Source organism: Brienomyrus brachyistius, chromosome 2 (genome assembly GCF_023856365.1).
Source record: "Brienomyrus brachyistius isolate T26 chromosome 2, BBRACH_0.4, whole genome shotgun sequence".
Taxonomy (NCBI): domain Eukaryota; kingdom Metazoa; phylum Chordata; class Actinopteri; order Osteoglossiformes; family Mormyridae; genus Brienomyrus; species Brienomyrus brachyistius.
This window is the reverse complement of record NC_064534.1, coordinates 47699626-47721804: the sequence shown is the minus strand read 5'-3', so window position 1 is coordinate 47721804 and position 22179 is coordinate 47699626. Positions and strand designations below refer to the sequence as shown.

The following is a 22179-nucleotide window of genomic DNA, read 5'->3' as shown; positions in this document are numbered from 1 at the left end:
TGTCTGCCCTCAGTGAGCCCACGGTGAGCTCATGGTCTGCCCGTGGTCTGCCCTTTATGAGCCCGTGGTGTGCCTGTACTCTGCCCTCAGTGTGCCTGTGGTCTGCCCTCGGTCTGCCCTTGGTGAGCCTGCAGTGAGCTCATGGTCTGCCTGTGGTCTGCCCTTGATGAGCTCGTGGTCTGCCTCTGGTCTGTCCTCGGTTTGCCCGTAATGTACTTGTGGTCTACCCTCTGTGTACCCATGGTGTGCCTGTGGTCTGCCCTCAGTGAGCCCACGGTGAGCTCATGGTCTGCTTGTGGTCTGCCCTTGGTGTTCCCGCGGTGAGCTCATGGTCTGCCTGTGGTCTTCCCTTGGTGTACCCATAGTGTGCCTGTGGTCTGCCCTCGGACTGCTCTTGGTGAGCCTGAGGTGAGCTCATGGTCTGCCTGTGGTCTGCCTTTGATGAGCTTGTGGTCTGCCTCTGGTCTGTCCTTGGTTTGCCAGTGGTGCGCCTGTGCTCTGCCTGTGGTGAGCTCGTAGTTGCCCATGGTGTGCCCTCTGTGACCCTGTGGTGAGCTCTTGGTGTGCTTGTGGTCTGCCCTCGGTGAGCCCGTGGTAACCTCATACTGTACTCTTGTGCCTGTGGCCTGTCCTCGGTCTGTCCATGGTGGTTTGCAGTGTGACCCCGGAAAGCAGGTGTGCTTTGGCTAGAATTGCGCTCTGGCTTAGTGCTTCTCACATAAGTCAAAACCCAGGTTGTCAGGCTCACACGTCACTCCACCATCATCCCTCTCTCCACCTTTTTCCTTCCCCTTTTGTCTTCCTTCCCATTATTTTTCACCTGTTTTCTCTCTTTTCACTCCCACAGGGACACTGTCACCCTCTTGCAAGCTGCACCCACTGTCCTGTCTTGTTTTTCTCTGATGATAAAGTGTGGCACACGCCAGGCTCTGAACACGGCTCCCCAGTGTCTGAACACATTTCCCCCTGTTTCCTCCTCAGTTTTCGGTGCTGGGGCCACGGGTGCCAGGTGATGGACGGGGCCTCAGCAAGGCGGACTTCATGGAGAAGGTGCGGCAGAGTAACGAGGCCTGCCAGCGGGGTGACTTTGCCTTGGCCGTGCAGCTCTACGCCGACGCCCTGCTGGCTGACCCCCAGAACTGCATCCTCTACAGCAACCGCTCAGCCGCTCTGCTCAAGCTGGGCCAGTACAAGGCAGCACTTGAGGATGCTGTCAAAGCCAGACAGCTGAATCCCAAGTGGCCCAAGGTAAGTCCCCATAATCATTTATTCCTCCTGTCTTTGTGAAAAACAAACACTCATAGGAAGGTAAAATCTAGTGTAACTGAGACCACAGACTGGTCAGATCACTGTACCAGTAGAAGCTATTACTAGTATTACTGAAACCGGATGTGTTAATTATTGTTATTTGTAATAATCACTTATACACATGGGACTATAGTCATTCACAGTGCAGTGCAATGCAGTGCAGTGCAAACACACATTAAGAGAAGTTCTGATCACCGGATTGGAGGAAATCTGAGTGTCTGGACAAAGCCAGGAGAACATGCCCACACAGATGCCCTGATTGGTGATTAGATACACAGATGTTTTAGCTGCACACAGACACCTTTAATGAGAGATAACCCTACAGGGCACTGCCTGCCCAAAGGCAAGGAGAAGCCTACATGAAACCATCAGCACATTAATCATGGTGAGGCAGCCCTTGTGTAGTGATGGATCCACGGTCCCCCCCGCATTACTGACAAGCATGCAGTGTAGGCTTTAGCTGGACCTGCCTTTGACTTCCAGGCTACTTCCTGGATGTCAGGGGCTGTGAGAACCACAGCATTTAGTGATTTCATACTCACTAACCTAAGGTGCAAACAGGTAAACCCTGCAATGTCTTGACAACTTCTGAGTGCTTAATCCACCTAGTGGTGAGAAGAGGGCATGACAGGAGAGCAAGGGAATTGCTTTCAATATGCATTCTTTTCCCAGAGCAGGAATGTCCTGCTTCCTTTGGAATATAATGGGCGGAAGCCAATGCATCTTCGGAGGTGGGATGGAGGGGTCCTCTTGGGGGCTGCCATTGCACTGGGACTCTCTCTCTCTCTCTCTCTCTCTCTCTCTCTCTCTCTCTCACACACACACACACACACACACACACACACACACACACACACACACAGTGCAGATGATGCCTTTAGCGGGGATGCCCATCCAGTCATTATTTACACTCTTGTATTCCCCACCCCTGTTCTCAGAGAGCCACTGTATGGCCTAATTTCACTCTTACCAATGAATCTAATTAACCAAATGGGAGAAACATCATTCATGCTCTGTGTAATTATTTGTAAGAGTTATATACGCTAGGCAATGGCTTATTAAAGCATATTCAAAGTAATTGTTCCACTTAATAAGACAGCAGGCTCCAGTAAATGCTGAGCTACATGCACAGTGGGCTTCCAGAAGGTTTTGGAGCTTTCTTGTTTGAGAAGCTGAAGTTTACTTTGAGTGTAATTAGCATGAAGGCTCGTTGCTAATAGGCTCATGCTTTGAATCCCGGGATTAAGCTAATGAGATAAAACAAACAGTTAATGGGGCGGCTGCCACTCTGTGATGTCGTCATCTGATGTGTGATTTACTGCTCCTGTTGTACTGTGTGTTTCTATTTCTCTTTGATTTCATGGGCAAATGGTACTGGGTGGTACTAGCTGGCAGATTAGGGGTACATTTCAGCTGGCAGACCACTTCAGTTCACTCCACAGTAACACCTCTGGTACAGACCCCACCCATAATGCCATTCTGCTCCTTGCTAGCTCTTTGGTGAGGGGGGTGGGGTTTCTGTTCATAAAAGTTACAGAGAAGTATGGTGTAGATGAGAGGATTTTTGAAAATTGTCTGGACTGAGTCACCCCCCCCCTCCCCACCACCTGGGTGCCATGGCAGGAATAAGCTGGTGTGTTGGTCATTAGTTGCTCTGTTCGCCACTAGCAATAGCAGGGCAAAGCTTGAAACTCTGTCTGTCCCTCTGACTGGAGGCATGGTTGATACACAACTCGCTGGCAGAGCCCCATTGATTCTGTCTTTCATTCTCTCAGAGGTTCATTTTTTTCCAGCCGTGCCCAGGTAGACTATACATCAAATGTGACAGGGCCGGTCCGCCAACCTCCCATAGGATACCGTCATTCTCTGCTGAGGATCTGTGTCCAAGCCATATGTGATTATACATTTTATTTAAATGGAAAACTGATGGGTTAATTGAATTCCGATCCTTCTTGTCAAGTGATTGATATTCCGGGTTTATCTTCTGTAGTACCGCAGTTGGTCTACGCTCAGCCAGACACACCCAGCAACACGCACAGCCACAAAACATGGCACCGTGGCAGATAAACACAGGCTGCCGAGATGTTTTATAACTGACAGACTCGGCTGGTGAGCCCTGCACAGTGGGGTCTCTATTCCTGTAGTAGAGCACACAGGAGTGCTTCACTTACAGACAGTGCCCCCTATTGGGCAGGAAGAAGAGCACACCCAAGTATATCTATTTATGTGTTAGCTGCTCTTTCTGCAGCAAAAGGGAAGGAGCCCTGCAATGCTGAGAGTGATTAATGAATAATTAATTTTACTAAGCAGGCACCTTTGTCCAGAGTGATTTACCGGGATTCAAAATTGACTTCATCCATTATGACTGAATACTTCAACAAGACTGAAACAAGGGTTAGAAGACTCAAGAGCTCTTTGTTGTCAATACATCCACATACAAGTACGCGGTGCGATGAAACACCGTTTGCCTTGAGCCCCCTCAAGGGCTCTACATAAATTCAAATACAATAAATAAATGTATAAAGACGACAATACAACACAATATAAATACAAAAAATATACAAAACTATGTTTTGATTGTGTGGTGTGTGTGTGTGTGTGTGTGTGTGTGTGTGTGTGTACAGTGTAGTGGAAATATGTAGAGTAGCGTAATTAAAGAATGTGCAAATGTAATAAAAAATGTAATAAGGGTCAATTCGCCTTGGTCAAGAGTTACCATAATGATTAACATCCTTTTCTGCTCTGCTCCCTGCTGACCTAGTCAATGCTGTTCAGCTAAACTCACTAAAGTACAATAGGTTCCACTGGGAAATAGAGACCAGTCAGTTCGTATTAAATACTAATGAGGCCAAAGTGTTGGCAATAAGTAGAGTGTGTGCATCGATAGCATTCAGATAAACTGCCCCAGTCATGGATATGATGGTGGTGTGAACCGTGTGCTGGATAGTTCAGATATTCCCTGACATATTGGTGTCAGTATGGATCACATGACATCACAGATGTAAACTGGGTCCCCATAAGCGAAGGGAGACACTTGCTGTGGGCTCAGGTGCTTTTCTGAATGACACACTGCGGTTCACACTTTACTGTGGAGGATTTTTTGATCTTCTGACATATTAGTGGTATCCAGACTGATCTTAATGAAGACCTAACCCATGTGGTCCTGAAAATGTGTGGTCTGGAGAATGCAGCAAGGGCCTAATGACCTAATATGCAAGAAGCACCCCCAAAAGCACCCCCTGAGAAAGATCATTTGTTGGCAGTTAATATGCGCACATAAGGGAATGGCTTTATGTAGCTACGTTTTATGTAGCTGTTGTTTGAGGTGATGTCGCAATTTTAGCATAAGGCAGTAGTGTACGGGAGATCTATGAGCCCACCCCCCCATTATACGGGCATCTTCCCACAATTATGATGCCATTGCCCCATTTAGAACGAGCTTACGTGATAACCATGGGCTAATATGTGTCTGTCTTTTTGTTACTTATCACGTGCAAATTTTTGCAAGGGCGAATCGTAGTCTACTATACCGCATTCGAAGGTCATTTTTGGTACCAATAAACAACATTAACTACTGCAACCTGAATAGCATGCAGAACATCCTAAGTAATGGTTCAGAGATTAAGGAATCATGTGAGCATTATCTAAGGGTGTAACAGTACACAAAATTGATTAGTTTGGTATAAACCTTGTTTTTGGGTTCACAATTTGGTGTAATTTCGGTACAACAGAGAGAATTATTTGTAAGAATTACTTATTAAAACTGCAAAGAAAAATTACGAACACTTGCAATCCAAAGGCAATGCATCTATTAACGTCCAAAACAAAACACCTGAGACGCTTATTTGCACATTGTAAAAACAATTATGTAAAATGAACAAAAGATAATCATAGCAATGTAAACTGTGTGTTCTCTGCTACTGAGTATAGCGCCATATTTGTAGAGATGAACACCTGAATAGACTGGAATTATCTTTCAATCTGGTCTGAATTTCCTGGCAAAGTGCTTTAAATGCCACGGGTAGATTAACTTGCTGAGGCCGCTTCTGCCGGCTCCGGTTGTACACATATTTGGATGATGTCATCTCAAATAATTAGCATGTTTACTTGTATTTTCAGCAACATAGCAGAGTTTGGTGTAGCACAGCTGACAGACAATCTTGGTCTTATTAACTACTCTCTTTCCAGTGCTGGTGTACTTTATTGGGAAACCAAAATGTTCCCAAACCACCGATTATGACTGACTGCAATCAGTATTAGCCGTAGCCAACTCACAGCCACAATCAGCATAATGTTCTCCGTGTTGAATATCTACTTGTGAATTTAGGTTCTGCCCATGTCAATAAATGTATTCATTTGTTTCATTGTGTGTATCAAATTGAAAATGATGTACCAAATGGTACATGACAAACACATGTACTGTTACAGTCCTAGCATTAGATTCAGCTAATGTGACATTGCTACCAAAAATATTCAATAAAGACATGAAAGTTATACTACTAAAGGGTCAAGTAGCCTAGTTTATTCAACAATAACATTGGTCTAATTGTGGTAAGTCACACAACCCACGATAGGGACTGAACTGATGGTGTGACTCATTGGCTGTGAAACACATCTGTCTGGGAGGAGCATATTTACTGAAACAGATATAAATTACAGGGGCGGCATGGTGGTGCAGTGGTTAGCACTGTTGTCTCACACCTCTGGGTCCCAGGTTCGAGTCTCCGGCTGGGTCATATGTGTACTGAGTTTGCATGTTCTCTCATGTCGTCTTGGGGGACTCCGGTTTCCCCCCACAGTCCAAAAACATGCTAAGACTAATTGGACTTGCTAAATTGTCCGTAGGAGTGCATGTGTGAGTGAATGGTGTGTGAGTGTGCCCTGTGATGGGCTGGCCCCCCCCATCCTGGGTTGTTCCCTGCCTCGTGCCCATTGCTTCCAGGATAGGCTCCGGACCCCCCGCGACCCAGTAGGATAAGCAGGTTGGAAGATGGATGGATGGATGGATATAAATTACTCATACGCACACCACACACATCTGGAGGACATTCACGTTGAAATACACACACTCAGATTAGGGCTGGGCAACACAAAACAAGAACTAATAATGATACAGAATATGGGGCGGCATGGTGATGCAGAGGTTAGCACTGTTGCCTCACACCTCTGGGACCCGGGTTCGAGTCTCCGCCTGGGTCACATGTGTGCGGAGTTTGCATGTTCTCCCCATGTCGTCATGGGGTTTCCCCCCCACAGTCCAAAGGCATGTTATGGCCCATAGCTGTGCATGTGTGAGTGAATGGTGTGTGAGTGTGCCCTGTGATGGGCTGGCCCCCCATCCTGGGTTGTTCCCCACCTTGTGCCTGTAGTTTCCAGGATAGGCTCTGGACCCCCTGCGACCCAGTAGGATAAGCAAGTTGGAAGATGGATACAAAATATACAGTACCAGTCAAAAGTTTGGACACACCAGCGTTTAATGCATTTGGGTCTATTTTAGCCAGTGTGTGTGATTCACCTTATAGTAAAAGGCCTTGTAGCAGTGAAATAATACATAAATATTGCAACTACAAGGAGAAGTCTTCAACATCTCAATTTTTTTTTATCAATTTTAGACTCTTCGATGGCTTCGATGACAGTTTTGCAGACTCTTGGAATTCTTTTTAGTCAGCTAACACATGTAACCACCTGAAATCCTTCTCAAACAGTCCTGAAGGAATTTCCACAAGTTGGTTTCCCTTGTCTTGTTGATCCAGCTCATCCCAAGGCAGCACAGGGTTTAGGTCATGGGTTTGTAGGTGTCTGATCAGCACTCCATATCTTCTCCACGATATAAATACAGCCTCTCTCTCGAGGTGACCCAGGCGGAGACTCGAACCCCGGTCCCAGAGGTGTGAACTTTCACGACGTGTGTGGGTGCCTTTATGTGCCGATTGGTTCCAACATCGGGCGACTGTGACATCTGCATGCCCCACATGCTGGACACTTGCATGATACGACCACCCGGCCTCATGCAAACTTACAATGTGACCCCTATCAAACTCCATCAAGTAATGCTAATGGTAAATGGTAATGATGTATAATGTGTCTATGAGGCGTCCTCTGTGTCTAGTGACTAGATATACCAGCTCCTTGTAAATCGAATCATTTACATACCCATTGCTGGTCTGCACTTGTTCCATATTGCATACAAAACGGACCATTACTTCTAGGTGCTTAACTATGTGACCGAGGAGCAGTTTTATCTGGTAAATATACTTAAGTACTGAAAATAAAAGTTCAAACAAATGCTAAAAAAGCAAAGCAGTCAGAATTTGGAGAATTGCTCATTTTATTCTGTGTCGCATTCTTTTCTCCGAAAACCTCGTAGCTTTAATTCTTAACCTGGCGACATCAAAAATAGCCCCCGTGGTCGAGCGGCACGGCGAAAGTATCATCCTATTCTTTTGTCTCTTATTAATTAACAAGCAAGAAAGAAAAATAAATCGGCCCTCGCACAAAAACAGATGTCCTCCCCCCCACCGCCCCCTTTTCCAACCTGACAAAAACTGCTTTGAAGCACTACAGCGCACGCGGTGGTCAACATTACGACACAAGCCTCCAGAACAGGTGTTCGGCCCCTTTTTCCTACCGACAAAAGCTGCTTCAGAACACCGACGCTCCCATAGTTCACGTGAAGGAGCCCGTGACTCGTACGCGACCGACATAGGAGGAGATGCCTGAAGGAGTAAAAGTCTCACGCTAACCCGCTCACTCGGTAACGTTGGGTTAGTGAGGCAGCCACTTCTTCAGGTCTCTCCGTCAGAATTGGAAATACGGTCTGGCATGTCGTCATCGTATATGAATAATCCGGTATATAAACATAACATTACTTGAATATATTAACCGTACATAACGTTAGCCCCCCGAAGTTAGATTACGTCGTCTTAACTTACCTCAGTGTTTTTTGAGGGTCGACAGTGAGTTTTAGGATGCCAACATTTAGATGGGTTTCGACAGGCATAAGACGCACTTCATTCAGTATGAGAAGACATGGAAATATCTCTTGTACATAGGGTGACAAGTAATAATGTAAGCTGTTGATAACGGAAGTGTTGGAGAAGCAATATCAGTGACAGGTATTGTGATAGCTTGAAGCTGCCTAGGGCCCGATCGGCCACCTGGGTGAAATTGCGTCCGGTTTTAACCAAACCCATAGCAGTCGTTTATGTCAGTTTGTGCCGCTGAAATGGTCATTTGTGATGCTTTTGTTTCTGAGATGTGGTCACGTGACACCAGCATGTAGTTGCCCTCCCCGATTTGCGTTTGATTTCGACCCAACTGATCATGATTGGGGTGTTGTGGTGGTGCAGTGGTTAGCAGTGCTGCCTTACAGCCAGATGGATCTGGGTTTGGTCTCGGGTCCTTTCTGTATGGTGTTCATGTGGGTGTTCACCAGGGCCTCTGGTTAGCCCTGTAGTTGTGCACCTTGCAGGTTGGTTCCCACCTGTGCCCAGTGTTCCTGGGATAGGCTCCAGTCCCCTATGACCCCAGTTGGGATTAAGCAGTTTCATAAAATGGATGGATGATCGCAATTGTTTGTGCTACACATATGCTACTTCAGTTCCTTAATGTTACTTTATATACTCACATGACACCAACATTAAGTCCCCAATTGTGTCTGATTTTGACCAAACCCTTTACAATCCTTTCGCCCCCCCTTTGCACATGGTGGTCCAAACAAAGTCTCCGATCGAAGGAGACCCTCCTGGCCTCCGGTCAAGTCCTGCGCTCCCATATCTCACGAAATTGTAGATTTGTCGACCAATCAGCGAACATTCTTTCAAAGTAAGCTTGAATGAAACCAATGACAAGCGAGTTAGGGTTATAGAACGTAGGATTTTGCTTTACAGTACACAGGCAAACTCAACTCCGGGGTACCCTACTGGCATAAGTTAGGAGTATTTTTTTAGCCCACTAAATCCTACACTCCGTTTGTTACTCAGGTAATTCTCAGAGAGTATAATCTTGCAGGATTTAGAGTATTGTGAGTTATGTCCCATTTTTGTTGATATCCACAGGTGAACTGACTCACTATTGATTTAATTAGCTCAATAATGTAATTAAGAGCTCAGGAATTATACAAAACAGTGCAATCTACGGCCCTTGTTCCACTGCTGATTTACAGCAGTTCGCAGACGAAATCGATGTGTAATGGATTTTAAATCTCCAATTACATGCTTGTTCCAAAACTCATTCTCTAACTTTAAAACTCCCAGAATTCCCATCCAACCATCTTCCAACTCCTTGCCCTGATTCAGATGGCAAGACTCTCAGAATTCCTATTGAATGTATTTTGTAATTAACCAGTTAGCTGCAAGGTGGTCCATGGGGCTAATCACAGCAATGTGGCATCATCCTCTGCTGGCTCTCAGGTTGCAGTCTCTCCCATAAAAATCCCACCTTGTGCCCCCTGTATCCCATGATCCTCTATGCCTGGAGCCACATGTTCACCTGCTAAAATTGGCTATGCTAGCTTTGCCAAGTAGCTGATGTTTAAAATGAAAATAGCTAAGCCTTTCACCTTAACATAGAAAAAAAGAAATAAAAAATGTACTATATTAAGAAATCTGGCACATCTCTCGGGAAAAACAAATTGGTCTGCAGCAGAGGGTCCCGCAGCAAGGTCACTCTCATTACCTGTTACATACTAACGAGCAAATATAGCAATGCTTAATTATAGTTAGGGCTCCTACTGCGATAAAAGTGTCAGGCTCTGTCTTTTATTTCCTGGCAAGGTGTTGAAGCATTATGGGTAGATTGTTAACCAATAAACTGATGTGACAGCTCTAATACCTTAAAAGAATTGATCTGAAATGACTTTCATTGTTTAACCTGTAGTGTTTTGTTCCACAAATTGAATGGAAAGATGTTGGATTGTCATGTTTACTTATGATTTTCCCACATCCTAAGTAAGAGGATTTAACAGGCTCACATCTTCTGCACTGCCTCTGGCCCTGGTTATGCTGTAGAGTGCAAGAACAGCTTAATGGCTTAATAATCAGTGATCTACATTTTAGATCATTCTTATGCAAACATATCTGGTGTTTAGGTGTGTTGTTGAATTCTGCTGTTCTTGTGTTAGGTACAAGAAGGTGTTTGACAGGTTCTGGGGTATCCTGGTGTTCTTATGTTGGGTGTTTGACTGTGTCTTGTGAAAATCTCTGGCGTTGTAATTGTAGATCCGGGCTGGGTTATTTTCCATACAGCATTGATTAGTTTTCTGAATCTGTCCTGTATTATATTTAGTTATTTTCTGCATTGTACAGTAAGTATCACAAGCAGATCCAAATGTATGCAATGTCTCACTATTTCCTCAAGGTGGCAACAATGCTTATAGAGGTAAATCCACATGGATCAGTCGTGGAAGTGTGTGCATGCAACACCAGGGGGCAGCGCAGACACATTGTGACAGGTCTCCCTCAAGTAATGACAACCAATAAAAAAAAAACAAACACAGCTGATATCTTTGGGAGGAAAACGGAGTGGATAGCAATATTATCGCAATAATTAAATTATTCAGGCATATGAAGATTTTATTATGACATGGCGTCATCATTCGGGTGCTGCCAGGACTCTTAAAATCATCCTCGCATGCTTGCAATGCTGATGAATTCTAAGTACTGAGTTGTACGGGGCTTCTTCAGGGGACAAAAAAAAACACTCTGAGCGCCTGTGTGTGAGAGTGCGTGCGTGTTTAAGATGCATAATTGGCAACTTTTGATGTTGCTTCAAACTGGATTATTCCTCTTTCATCTGAAGTAGAGACAAAGGCAAGAGTTATTCAGAGCAGCCGTCCAGAACAATGCATCACGACTTTGTCAGGTCATAATGCTAGATATGGGTTATACTTGCGTCATTGAGATTCGGGGAGTGATTATAAAAATACACACGCACAACTGTCAGCTGCAGATGCCCAGGTTGGGCAAAATGCCACTTGAGTGATCAGGGCAGAGAGCTCTCAACTGAGCTGTGGTCTGTTTACGTGAGTATTGCTCACGAAGGAATCACAGAAGTGTTGGCTGAGTTTCTCCGGATGTGAAGCGTGTAAAACAAGGACCCTTGGGGGTTTTTCTCGAAGAAGTGCTTGTATCGCGTCGCTGTGCAGATGGTAGGTGGCGCGCCGAGGTGCCGCTCTATGGCAGCACGTCCATAATTTCCAGTCCCTCTGAGACAGCGTGCACACATTTGTTGGTCCAGACGCGTAATGCGCGGGAGTTGATTGTGGATTATTGACTGCCCTGCATCAAAACGCTGCGGTCGCCTTTCAGGACTGCAGGGCGGCTCGATGTCTGCATCAGGCCCAGACTCTCTCCTATTCCACTTCTTACCTTTTACAGAAATCTACACCTACAGCAGCGTCCAAAAAACACTCACTTGACCTGATTTTCTCTGCTCACACTAGACAAAAACCCTCTGTTCAGCCTGAACCCCAATTTTCATCTCTTGATGCTTCTCACCTCCTTCAGAGCTGCAAGAACAAAATGCCTGGGTCTGGGCGTTATTCACCCCAGACATTTAACGGAATTACACAACAGACACTCCACTGAGCCCTGTTATTACCCACTGCTGTAATTTTGGGTCTAAGAAATCCAGCTGTATGAGTGGACAGGCCACCTTCCCACTCTTTGTCCATATTGAAGGCTTCTTAAAAACAGGTTTAGCCATATAAATGTATGTAAATTGAAAATGCTGATGTCTATTAATTTACTTTCAGTTTATATGTCCAGAGCAGTTACTGTTTGCCTCTAGGAGGCTAAGATGTGTTATTCTATTTGAAGACACACACACATAAACATACACATACACCAACCTGCCATGCTAACCTGGAGGGCCATGTTCATTTAGAATAATCTAGAAGGAGAAAAAAAACATATTTTTCATGGCTTTATTTTTTTACCCCTGCTTCCTTCTTTTAGCGTGAGTGTTTTCGATCTGATTGTTCGATGATAGTACGTAGCAGGCTGGCTGTGGACAGCAGCGTTTTTCTAAGTGCACTAAAAATGAGCATCAGCTGCTAGAAGAATGTGGCTCTTTGTGTGTGATATAGCTTGGTTAACACCCACCCCCAAAATTACATTTTATTTTTTGCATATGACTGAAGCAGATCTGCAGCCGTAAATCCAGCGGTATCAGTGAATGATCAGCTTGCTTCCTCGCAGCTACCGCTGTCCTCTTTTCTCCTCTGTGTTGGTCCAAGCCGTGTATGTCCCCTGCCTCTTACTGGGAGCCTGCCTGGTGCCGTCTGTCTGGGTTTTTTCCACCAGGTGATTGACACTCCAAGTGAGATTTCAATTCCAGGTGATGAAAGATTAAATCACAGACATGTACTGGCATTTAAGCCCCCGAGTGAGTACATATTTATCATCCATCACTTTGCGCTGGACCCCACACCCCCTTCCAGGGCTTTGAGTCGAACAGCAGGGACTGTGTGACACTATCTCTGCCTGAGGCTCAGGCTTTTGAGTCGAGCTCTGAAACTTGCACAGTGTGAAATCTGCCTGAAATCCAGGTCTTTGTGTCGAGCACAGAAAACAGGGGATGAGCTCTTCAAGGTTGGTCATTGGTTTCTGATTATGTTTGTTTACAATTTCACAAATGGAAAATGGGGAAATGAACTGCTCTGTAAAACGTGTGGACCTGAAGATTGTGCCTCTATCTTTTGTCCAGTGGAGCTTTTAGTACTCTAAATGATCTACACTTGGGGTTATTAGGACTCATTTGTTATAGGGCATGGTCTTAGGTGTGACCAGGCTTGGTCATGCAGAACTTCCAGTCTATTCTTGTATTCTTGTTTCCTGCCCTGGTCGATGGCCCCAAACCCACCATGGCTGGTGAATTGAGAGCTAATGAAGAAGGCCAGAATAAGGTGCTTGTTAACAGATGAGTTAATGCCTTCCCCACATCTCCTTCATGGACGCTCAGCGAGATGTGTGTTCTTGCTGACTTTGTGATGCTTTCTAAGGAAACCTTCTCAGAAAATGGATTCCCTCCTCCGAACTTCCTCAGAATTCCTTCAGCGAGTGCAGTCTGTTCCACAATCGCCTTGAGGAGCAGATGTCTCCTGTTTCTGCCTTGTTTTTCCTTTTACTTCCTCAATCTTCGACTGTTGGCTGATAGACAATGATGACTTCCTTTGCTTTGTTTACAACCTGGACACTTTCACCAAAGCTTTCATGGATGCCTGGGTTTCTTGAAGGTACTGCATCTGATTTTTGGACTTGTGACTAAGGTGCCACCAGTCTGTCACATGGTAAGTTTGTACTTTGGAAACAGCATCACTGAGGGAAGCTTAATTTGTGAAGAATTTGTGCTTCATGACTGACTGCTTCATTGTTTTCATCTGAGAGATCAGCATGAGTTCTGATCCAACAGGCTATCCGGACCACTTCCCCACTGTCACCCTCATACAAGATGCACTGGCACATTCTACCAGTCCCAGAATTAGTCCAGGATAAACAAAGTTAGCCAAGTGCTAATCCCCAACGTTTCTGATTGTTTGCGGCTGGTTCTGATCCAGTGCCAGACAGTCCTGTTTCCCAGCTAGAGCTGTACTGGACTCACTGGGCACTGTGTTATTTGGGCACACTTACTTTCATCCAGAATGACTGTGGCTCACGTGACTGTAGTCCCCCAGCCATGCATTCTGCTCACGTATCAATGCCTTCAGATGGTTCATAATGAATCGGGTATTTCATTAGGCTACCTCAATGTAAAGGTATGCATCGGTTGCATTTGTGCCTCTCCGACCCTCAATGACAGCTGACTGCCTGGATGCTCTACTGCTCCATGTAGCAAGCAGATGGTCCCCGATGTTCTTGTGTGCAGCAAGTTCTCATTTCAGCATTTTTACGTTTTATTGCCTCTGCTGATGTGAACAATAATAGCTATATTCATTGCAAAGGCTGATACTAGTGATACATGAAGTGTTCATGCCAAATAAATAACTTAAACACATTATTGTTTTGTAGATGACCATGAAACTACATGAATTATGTATGTTATCGATATAAGTTAGCTAAATGGATTAGAATTGGCAGTATCACAAGCCTATTAGTATGTATCAGTGAATGACAGTATTACAAGGAAAATAACATTTCCTGTTTATTTACAATAAATAGCTTGCGTGCTCTTGCTAATGTGGCCAGTGGTAGCTGGAGCTACTGGCAGAGGACCAGGTAGCAGGAACAGATTTGACGAGCAGGTTGATGGTGTTGCTGAGGGATCCGTGTCCGTCGTTTACGTCCATAATTGGCGACATCAAGAGCAGTCGTTAAGCAGCGGGGTGACGCCTACCCTCTCGCTCGTGGCAGATATTTAGCTCCCCAGATGCACGTCATCGACCAAATAGCTGCACGCTGCCGGTGTGAGGTCTGCAGTGCAACGCGCAGGGCTCAGATGAGGGGACACTGTTGGTGGGAACCAGATGCTGGCTCTTTGCTGCAACCTGTAGAGGCACTGGGAAGTAGCAGGTAGCGTAGCGGCTAAGAATGGAAAGTGGGAATTCCCAGGAGAGGCCGTCCTGTAGTACTCTCAAGAAGGGCACTTAACCTGAATTCCTCGACTGCTAAAGTGGGCTAAAACGGCGAGTCGTTTTGGGCATAGGTACTTGCAAGGAAAATCACACCGCAAATCATACTGTTTTCATGGTACCCCAATCCTCAGTTCACGCACACTGTCCAGCATTACAAAAACAGCAATAGTGGTGCGTCATAGAGAAGCAGAGCTGAAAAGTATAGGCTGTTATATATTGTGTAGCTTAGCTCGAGTCATCGAAAGAAGGTCTATTTATTTACGGCTGCACTCTACATCTATTCAGATGTTCCGGCGGTTAACATTTGTGTATATTACGTCGCTTCCTTCCCCAGACGTATTGGAGTCACGTCCTTGAAAGGTGCACTCTGAATCATACAGCGTTCACAAATTTAGCTCTGCATGTGGTTTCCAAGAACCCCCGCCCCCCCCGCCCCGTGAGTAACGGGATAATTGTTGCGGCCGCTGCCTCGCAGAGATCAAACGATGGAGGCCGACGGACGCTGTGTTCCTTTCATTTCTGGGCTGGGGCTGGATTTTGGGAGAATGACCTACCAGCCAAGCGAGATAGTCTCCTTTCAAAATGAACACGAAGAAGGGGGGGGTTGGCAAAAAGAAAAGGGAGGGGAGAGGGTACTCACCTGGAAGATGATGATGATGATAATGATGAGAGTGGGATTTTGAAATTTTTATCCGTTTTCGCTAATGGGTGGCATGTGTCGAGGCTGCAGTAGATTAAATCGCATATACTTTCATTCTCCACTGCGCACACTAACACCAGTGTTCCTCTCTGAATACTTATATGATGCTCCTCACAGACGCTGTGTACCTTGCTTCTAGCAGGATACTCATCTTGCTGCTCACCTCTGTTACCTATAGCACCATCTTCTGGCAGCTCTGGGTGGCCCCTGAAGCCCGACGTAATGGCCTGTTACATTTGGCCCCCTCTGTGCTGTCAGCACATTTTGTTCTGGGACATCGTGCCCCTGCTGCAGAGTGAGGATATCTTGGGGATATACCTGAGCGAGCTGGAGGTGGAGGCGGAGCCTGCTGTCCAACACTGAGCAGGACTCTCACCTGATGCTCTTAGAGTCTGCTCTGCTTTTTAATACCCACTCACCAGGCAGCCTGTAGCAGCTCCGGAAAAATCAGTTTTTGAGATCATTTTTGGTCTTAGTCTCACATGCATGAAAACATTATTAGCACTGAATCCACACTGAATGTACAGAATGTAGTTTTAAACCAAGTGCTTGTAGCTAAAGAGAATAGCACAAAACTGCTAAGTCACTAATATTTGGGATGTGTTATCTGCATATCCTGCATATGTAATACTTTCTCATCATCAGACGACTACAGCTAAGCATTAGTAAATTAACTGCTTGTCCATAACGGATGAAACCCATAATTTCTCTACTTTCGGCCCTTTCCAAATATCTGTTTTGAATTCAGTGTGTGTTCATTAGCTAAATGACAATGGATTAAAGGAGAAAAACTAAATAGTGCCCTTTCTATTCACTGCAAACCAACCAATGAGCAGCAATCAGCACAATAAATCTGAATAAAGGCCAGTCCAGTAAGATCAAGATGCTCCCAGGTACAGTCGAACCTCGTTACTACGTACCCCGGATACAACGTTTTCACCTTTTCAACGTACAGGTTTCTAATTCCCGTTTTTAGCCTATGTATTATTCCAATAGCAGCCATTGTTTACAGCGTACACCCTTACAGCGTAAACTTCGATACAACATCCAAATTTCTAGAGAAAATACGAAAACTAACAACGTACAGGGTTCTCCCCGCCCACCACAACTTGTGTCGCTACATCTACCTTTATCTACCTGATCTTCGCCCGATAATGCACATTTGTCTATTGTGTTGCTTGGCGTTAAATGAGTTGCCTTGACCGACCGTTACTGGACTGCGTAGTAATGGCTTAAGTGTTGTGTGCGTATTCTTTGTTTATTAAACCTTGTGAAATACCAGTCATGCCGGTAATTGTGAATTTATAATGATAATGGAAGTAAAGGATTTTATGATTTAATTTGACCAATATTTCAGGCCAAATGCCAATTTGGATGCAAATGTTTATTTAAAAAATCCATTTTGACCAGCCGTTGTGTATTTTCGTTGCCGTTTATCGCCAGCCGGCACTAAGTAATCGTGAGTAATTTAAGGAAAATTTCAAGGATTTCAAGTAATAATGTGTTTGTTTGTTTTGTAGTCAATTTAAGGGTCTGTTCTATTAAAGTTTTATCATTCACATGGATATTTTGTGAGTTCTTTCATCCATCTTGCACTAAGTGGTTACAACGTTCTATGCTTATAACATACATGTTTTTGATATCCCGTCTTGTACGTAGTAACGAGGTTCGACTTTACCTGGAAAGGTTTTATCTATGGGCCCTGTAAGCCTGACCCCACAGCAAACTCTTAACAGATTCCTATGTTTGTAAAGCGCCACCTTCTGGTAGAAATTCACAATACAGGTCGGGCTTGTGAGGGATCCGAGGGCAGTTGTTGAGCACGTCATCTCTTTAGCCCATTTTCCTTTATACTTCATGCGCTGGGGCCACTTCCAATGTCTGTAGGAGATTGTCGCAAATGACCGATTGCCGCAAACGACTGAGTTAATGTGATTTAGTCCTGTTTGCCTGATTGCATTGTGTGACTCGAAAAGCTGGCCTTCGATTCTGCCTCAGCAGTGCCTTTTAAGGTGTTTTATCGTGTTCAAAACATTAATTGAACCTTTTAAAGGCAGTGTTCCTGTTTTTTTTTATTCTAGCCTAGGACTGTTACTAGTTGCTGAAGGCAATGGTAATGAAACTACTTAATTGTGAATGTTTTTCACAAGTGAGCACCTAAATGTCAGAAACACATACAGCTTTTGCAGGTACAATCAAACAGTTTCTACATGCCAAAAATGACAAGGTATGTTCTTGTTCTCTAAGTACTGCTTCTTTGGAAGGTTAACGCTTACAGTCTTAATTTTAGGGCATTTGTGAAAAACGCAGCTACAGATCCAGTCAGCGCCACTGAAACCAGTCGTGCCACTTTAATCCAGCACCTCGCAGCTTCCTAATCGAGTTCCGCTCGCTCTGCACCTCTCCTTCCCACAAGCCGCCGTTTATTTTCTGCAGCCCTAACGATACGCACGCCTCCTCCGTCTCCGCTTCCTTTGTGAGCCTGGTGACGGCGGGGTGCTTTCTAGCTGTTTCCGGCACGCCTGTTAATGGGTACCGTGAGGATTCCCGCACTGAGCCTCGCTGAGCGCGTCTTAACCCACGATGGCGGCGGCTGTCTTCAAATTAAGAGCAAACACCTGAGCCTATTAGCATACGTCTTAGAGGACGCCGAGGACTGGCGGAGCGCTGCCTGTCACACACTCCCATTTGTGCCGCCATTAGTGAATGTAAGACTTAGTGTTCAATTTGCATTCCCGTGCTTAATGAACCTGCTTTCTTTATTCTTTCTCTCTGAAAAATTAGCTTAATTGATTGCCTGTACGGTCTAAATGTTTTAGCTAAGTGGGCTTTTAAAATTAAAATAAAATAATACAGTAAGCACGATGCTTGTGATGACAGGTGAGCTTGGAGGGGGAGGGGGGCACAAGTATTGCTAGCGGTGCCCAGCCATGGGTGTGGGGTGAGGTGGAGGACAGGGGACCTCCTTAGGAGCCCCCAGCTGGCGTCCCTCTGGGCTGGGCTGGAATAAACGCCCTTCAATGGCTGTCGTGGGCCCACTGCGCTGGGAATTTCCAGTAGCTTGATATGTTCCTTCTCCCTTAATTTTTTTCCATCTTTTTCCCTCACCGCTCTCCTCACTGTGCTCTGTGGAATCCAGGTCTGTAGAGAGAACCTTACCACCCCCCGCCTTTTCATGTGCACGATGACATAATTGCTTCCAGTCTAAGTAGAGTCCTCCCGGCTGAGGGAGCGGAGGAGAACGGAGTGGGGAGCAGCGGTTTGAGGCCCCTGGGTTCCACATGCGGCCCGGCCGGCCAACCAGAGCTCGACTGCCCTGTCCGCTGTGCTCCCGTAATGAGGGCCCTTCTGTTTTATGTGGAGGCCGCCCAATGCGACTCCGCAGACAGCTTTAAATAACCCGGAGTGCTCCAATCTGTAGGACTCAGCTTGGCCTTTGCCAGCCCGGCTGGTGACATCACCGTTCTCCAATCAGAAGCCAGCCTGGTTTCCTGCACCCGTGCCAAATGGTGGGTGGGGGATTTAAAACAAGGTTTCCCCATCCCTTTTGACTTATACCCCCCTTCCCCCCTACCCCCCAACTCTCCCCTGCACCCCAGCATCCCACTGCGGTAGAGATGAGAGAAGGATAGGGAACGGAAAACAAATGTTACTGGTAGTAGTTAAAGGTTAACGGTTGAATGAACCATTTGTAATGACAGGTTTGGGAGAGCAGGCAGTAAAGTCGGCCCTCTTAGACTGTTTGGTGCAGCTCCGTTAGAGAGCTCTGCAGGAGGACAGGTTCCGGCTAGCTACTTGTTAGCCGCTGGCAGCTAGTGGGGACGCTGCCCCATTTTGGTTAGTAATCTGTCCTGGGAGTGGATAGGCGAGGCCCCATCCGTCACAGGCACGGGCGGCCCTGGGCTTCTGCTCTGCCCTACCCTTCCATTTGGGTAATTAGGCCAAATGCCAGGCTCTCTATTCCCAGAGAGCCACAGCAGCGCTGATGACTAATGAATTGATTTGAATGGGGTTGGTGACAGACTGGCATCCTGTCCAGGCTGCACCCCCACCTTGTGCCCTCTGCTGCCTGGGATAAGCTCCAAGCCCCCTGACCCTGACCAGAATAAGCGGTTAGATGACTCTTGCACACAGGTCCCCAGTTTGGGTTATCGCCTGTTTCAGGAGGGCCCTTCTGAGCAAGGTGTCATTAGCATTAGCAGGACAAAGAGGTGGCAGATTTGACGAGGGTCCAACAGTCCAGTAGGGAAGTGACCATTTTAGCCAAACCCTTGGAGGTCTGGTCCAAGCCTGAACTTAAGCCTAGCCTGCCTGGGGGTGCATTTTTCTGATGATTGCTGTGTTCTGGGGAGTCACATGCCACCTTTTGCTACCCCACTCGCCTGTGTCTGCGTGTTTTAGCACATAATGCAGCATTAAGGTCAAATCAAGTCAAATTTTCTTTATTGTCATTTCATCTAAGTACAGCGTACAGTGTGAGACAAAATTGCATGTCTACAGGACCACAGTGCAAACATACAACATGTAGTGCAAAAGGACATTGCACAACATATGGTGCAAATACAGAATGTAGTGCAAAAAGACCGGATAGTGCAGTAAATTGGCATAACAGTAATAGCGCACAGTACACATCTGTGGGGCACATCAGTTATATTGGACCAGTAGCAGCAATATGGTATTTATCATTTTCAATAGAGTAAGATAATAAATATACATCTGGAGTATAGTGACTGTTTGGTACTCTGGCTGTTAAGGTGACACAGATATAAGGTACAATGAGCATTTTATGTAAGTGGTTCTTGGGGGGTGTTTGTGTAGAGTTCAGAGGTCACAGTTCAGCAGTGGGTATTGAGGAGGGATCCGGGCGTGATGAGGGACGTCTCCATGTAGCTCCTTGCTGTGATGCGGCCGTTAGGGCTCCCTCCGTCCAGCCGTGTCCCCCAGGGACAGCGAGTCATGCGTCGAGGTTCACCAGATTACAACCAGATGCATGTGGTGGGAAATTCCCGTCTCCAGCTGGGACCCTCCGTCTCTATCCCTGTCCAGGAGGTGCATGGCTACAGATGCAGGAACTGCTTCATTGGCCCTAAGTAAATCAGCCCAGTTTGCATGCAGAAACCAGCCAGTTTCCTTTTATATATCAGTCCTGATGACTTTTTACTGGTGGCCTGGTAATTAACCTGGTAATTGAGACTTACACGTTACGATGAGTGAGATTATAATATCTAATTATTCCATCTTGAGAAGTTGATGGAGATGCATGGGAGGGAAGCTGAGCTGCAGACCCACGCTCCGCACTTTGGGCTGTAAGGTTATCTCATGCCTTCTGTTCAGTGTTTGCGCTAAAACCCAACAGGGCCTGCAGGGTTACAGCGCTTCAGGATGGATCTCAGAAGCATCTCAGAAAGGATCTCTGTGAAGAATTGTGCAATTGGTTCCATATTTAAAAATCATGCCATATTAATAAACCCATTAGCTCAACTGCTTCAGTAATTACCTGTCTGTCATTATCTGAAAATCACATCTGCTGAGAAACTACATTAATTAATGATATATTAATACATACGTATCAATAAAATTATTCCTATTATTGCTGCTATTAAGGTTGCTAATATTGCCATTACTGTATGAAGATATTAATAGTGGTAATAAAATATATTACATCTAAGAGTCTGTGCTTTATTAAAATTGTGTCTTAATGTAGATCAGAGTGGCTCAGTTATGACCTGCAGTCACTTAAAAAGTCTGTTTTGTTTGTGTTAATTTAATCCTAATTTATTTTGAGCTAAATTAAAAGCCTTGACCATCTGAAAGGCTGTGGACTATGAGTCATGCTGCATCTGCAGGATTTACCCACTTCTCCCGGTTCTTTATAGTTTACCTGGCCCTGCTGCCATGGACCTGGGGAGGGGGGGGGCAGTGGGAAATGGACACACTTTGTGTTCCTGGCACTGTGGCCCCCCCAAGTCTGGTCTCCAGCTGGCTGGTCTTTCTCTGGAGTAATATTGATTTGGGGCTCATTAGACAGGCTCCCTAATTCGCCTCTCAAAAGTGGAGCACCTCGTTTTTATTGGAATTGCTTGGCTTTCATGGCTGGGGGGTGTTGGGCTGGCCGCATCCTTTGTGAGCCTGGAATGTTACACAGGTCTGACTTTCTCATTTCTTCCAATTGAATAGTGGGTGTTTTGCGTCGAGACAGAGGGCTGTATTAACCAGTGTAAGGCAATTACCGAAACCTTTAATTAAAGCATGACTGGGCGCTTCCTTATTGTATTTCTTGCAGAAGGAGGTACCATTGATATTCTGTCACATCTCAAATTAGGATTAAATTGGACACGGAATTAATCAATGACTATTCAGTTCGGTCCATATGTGTGAATTTACCCTGCAGCGACGAGTTTAAAACAACATGAAGTTTTGGTCATTCGAATTTAAAAGTTATGGTGTCACATTATTTTCAGGCAAACATCTTCATCTCCAATTACCAACTCTGGCTGGTAAATGGGCTTTCAGATGATGGTGTGAACCAGAAAAAATGGAATCAAAACTGAAAGCTGTGGTGTGAATTTGGTATGTGCTTCTAAAGGGTTTCCCGTGGACC

At 45.5% G+C, this 22179-nt stretch overlaps 1 protein-coding gene across 2 annotated transcripts in view; it reads left to right on the top strand.

Moving 5' to 3' along the window:
- The window catches only part of LOC125721463 (tetratricopeptide repeat protein 28-like), a 224340-nt gene that overhangs the window by 6121 nt on the left and 196040 nt on the right, over positions 1 to 22179 (top strand). For both annotated transcript variants that reach the window (XM_048997394.1, XM_048997384.1), the window contains exon 2: positions 982 to 1248. In XM_048997394.1, coding sequence (XP_048853351.1) covers positions 982 to 1248 — 267 coding nt within the window. The remainder of the gene's footprint in view (positions 1 to 981; positions 1249 to 22179) is intronic.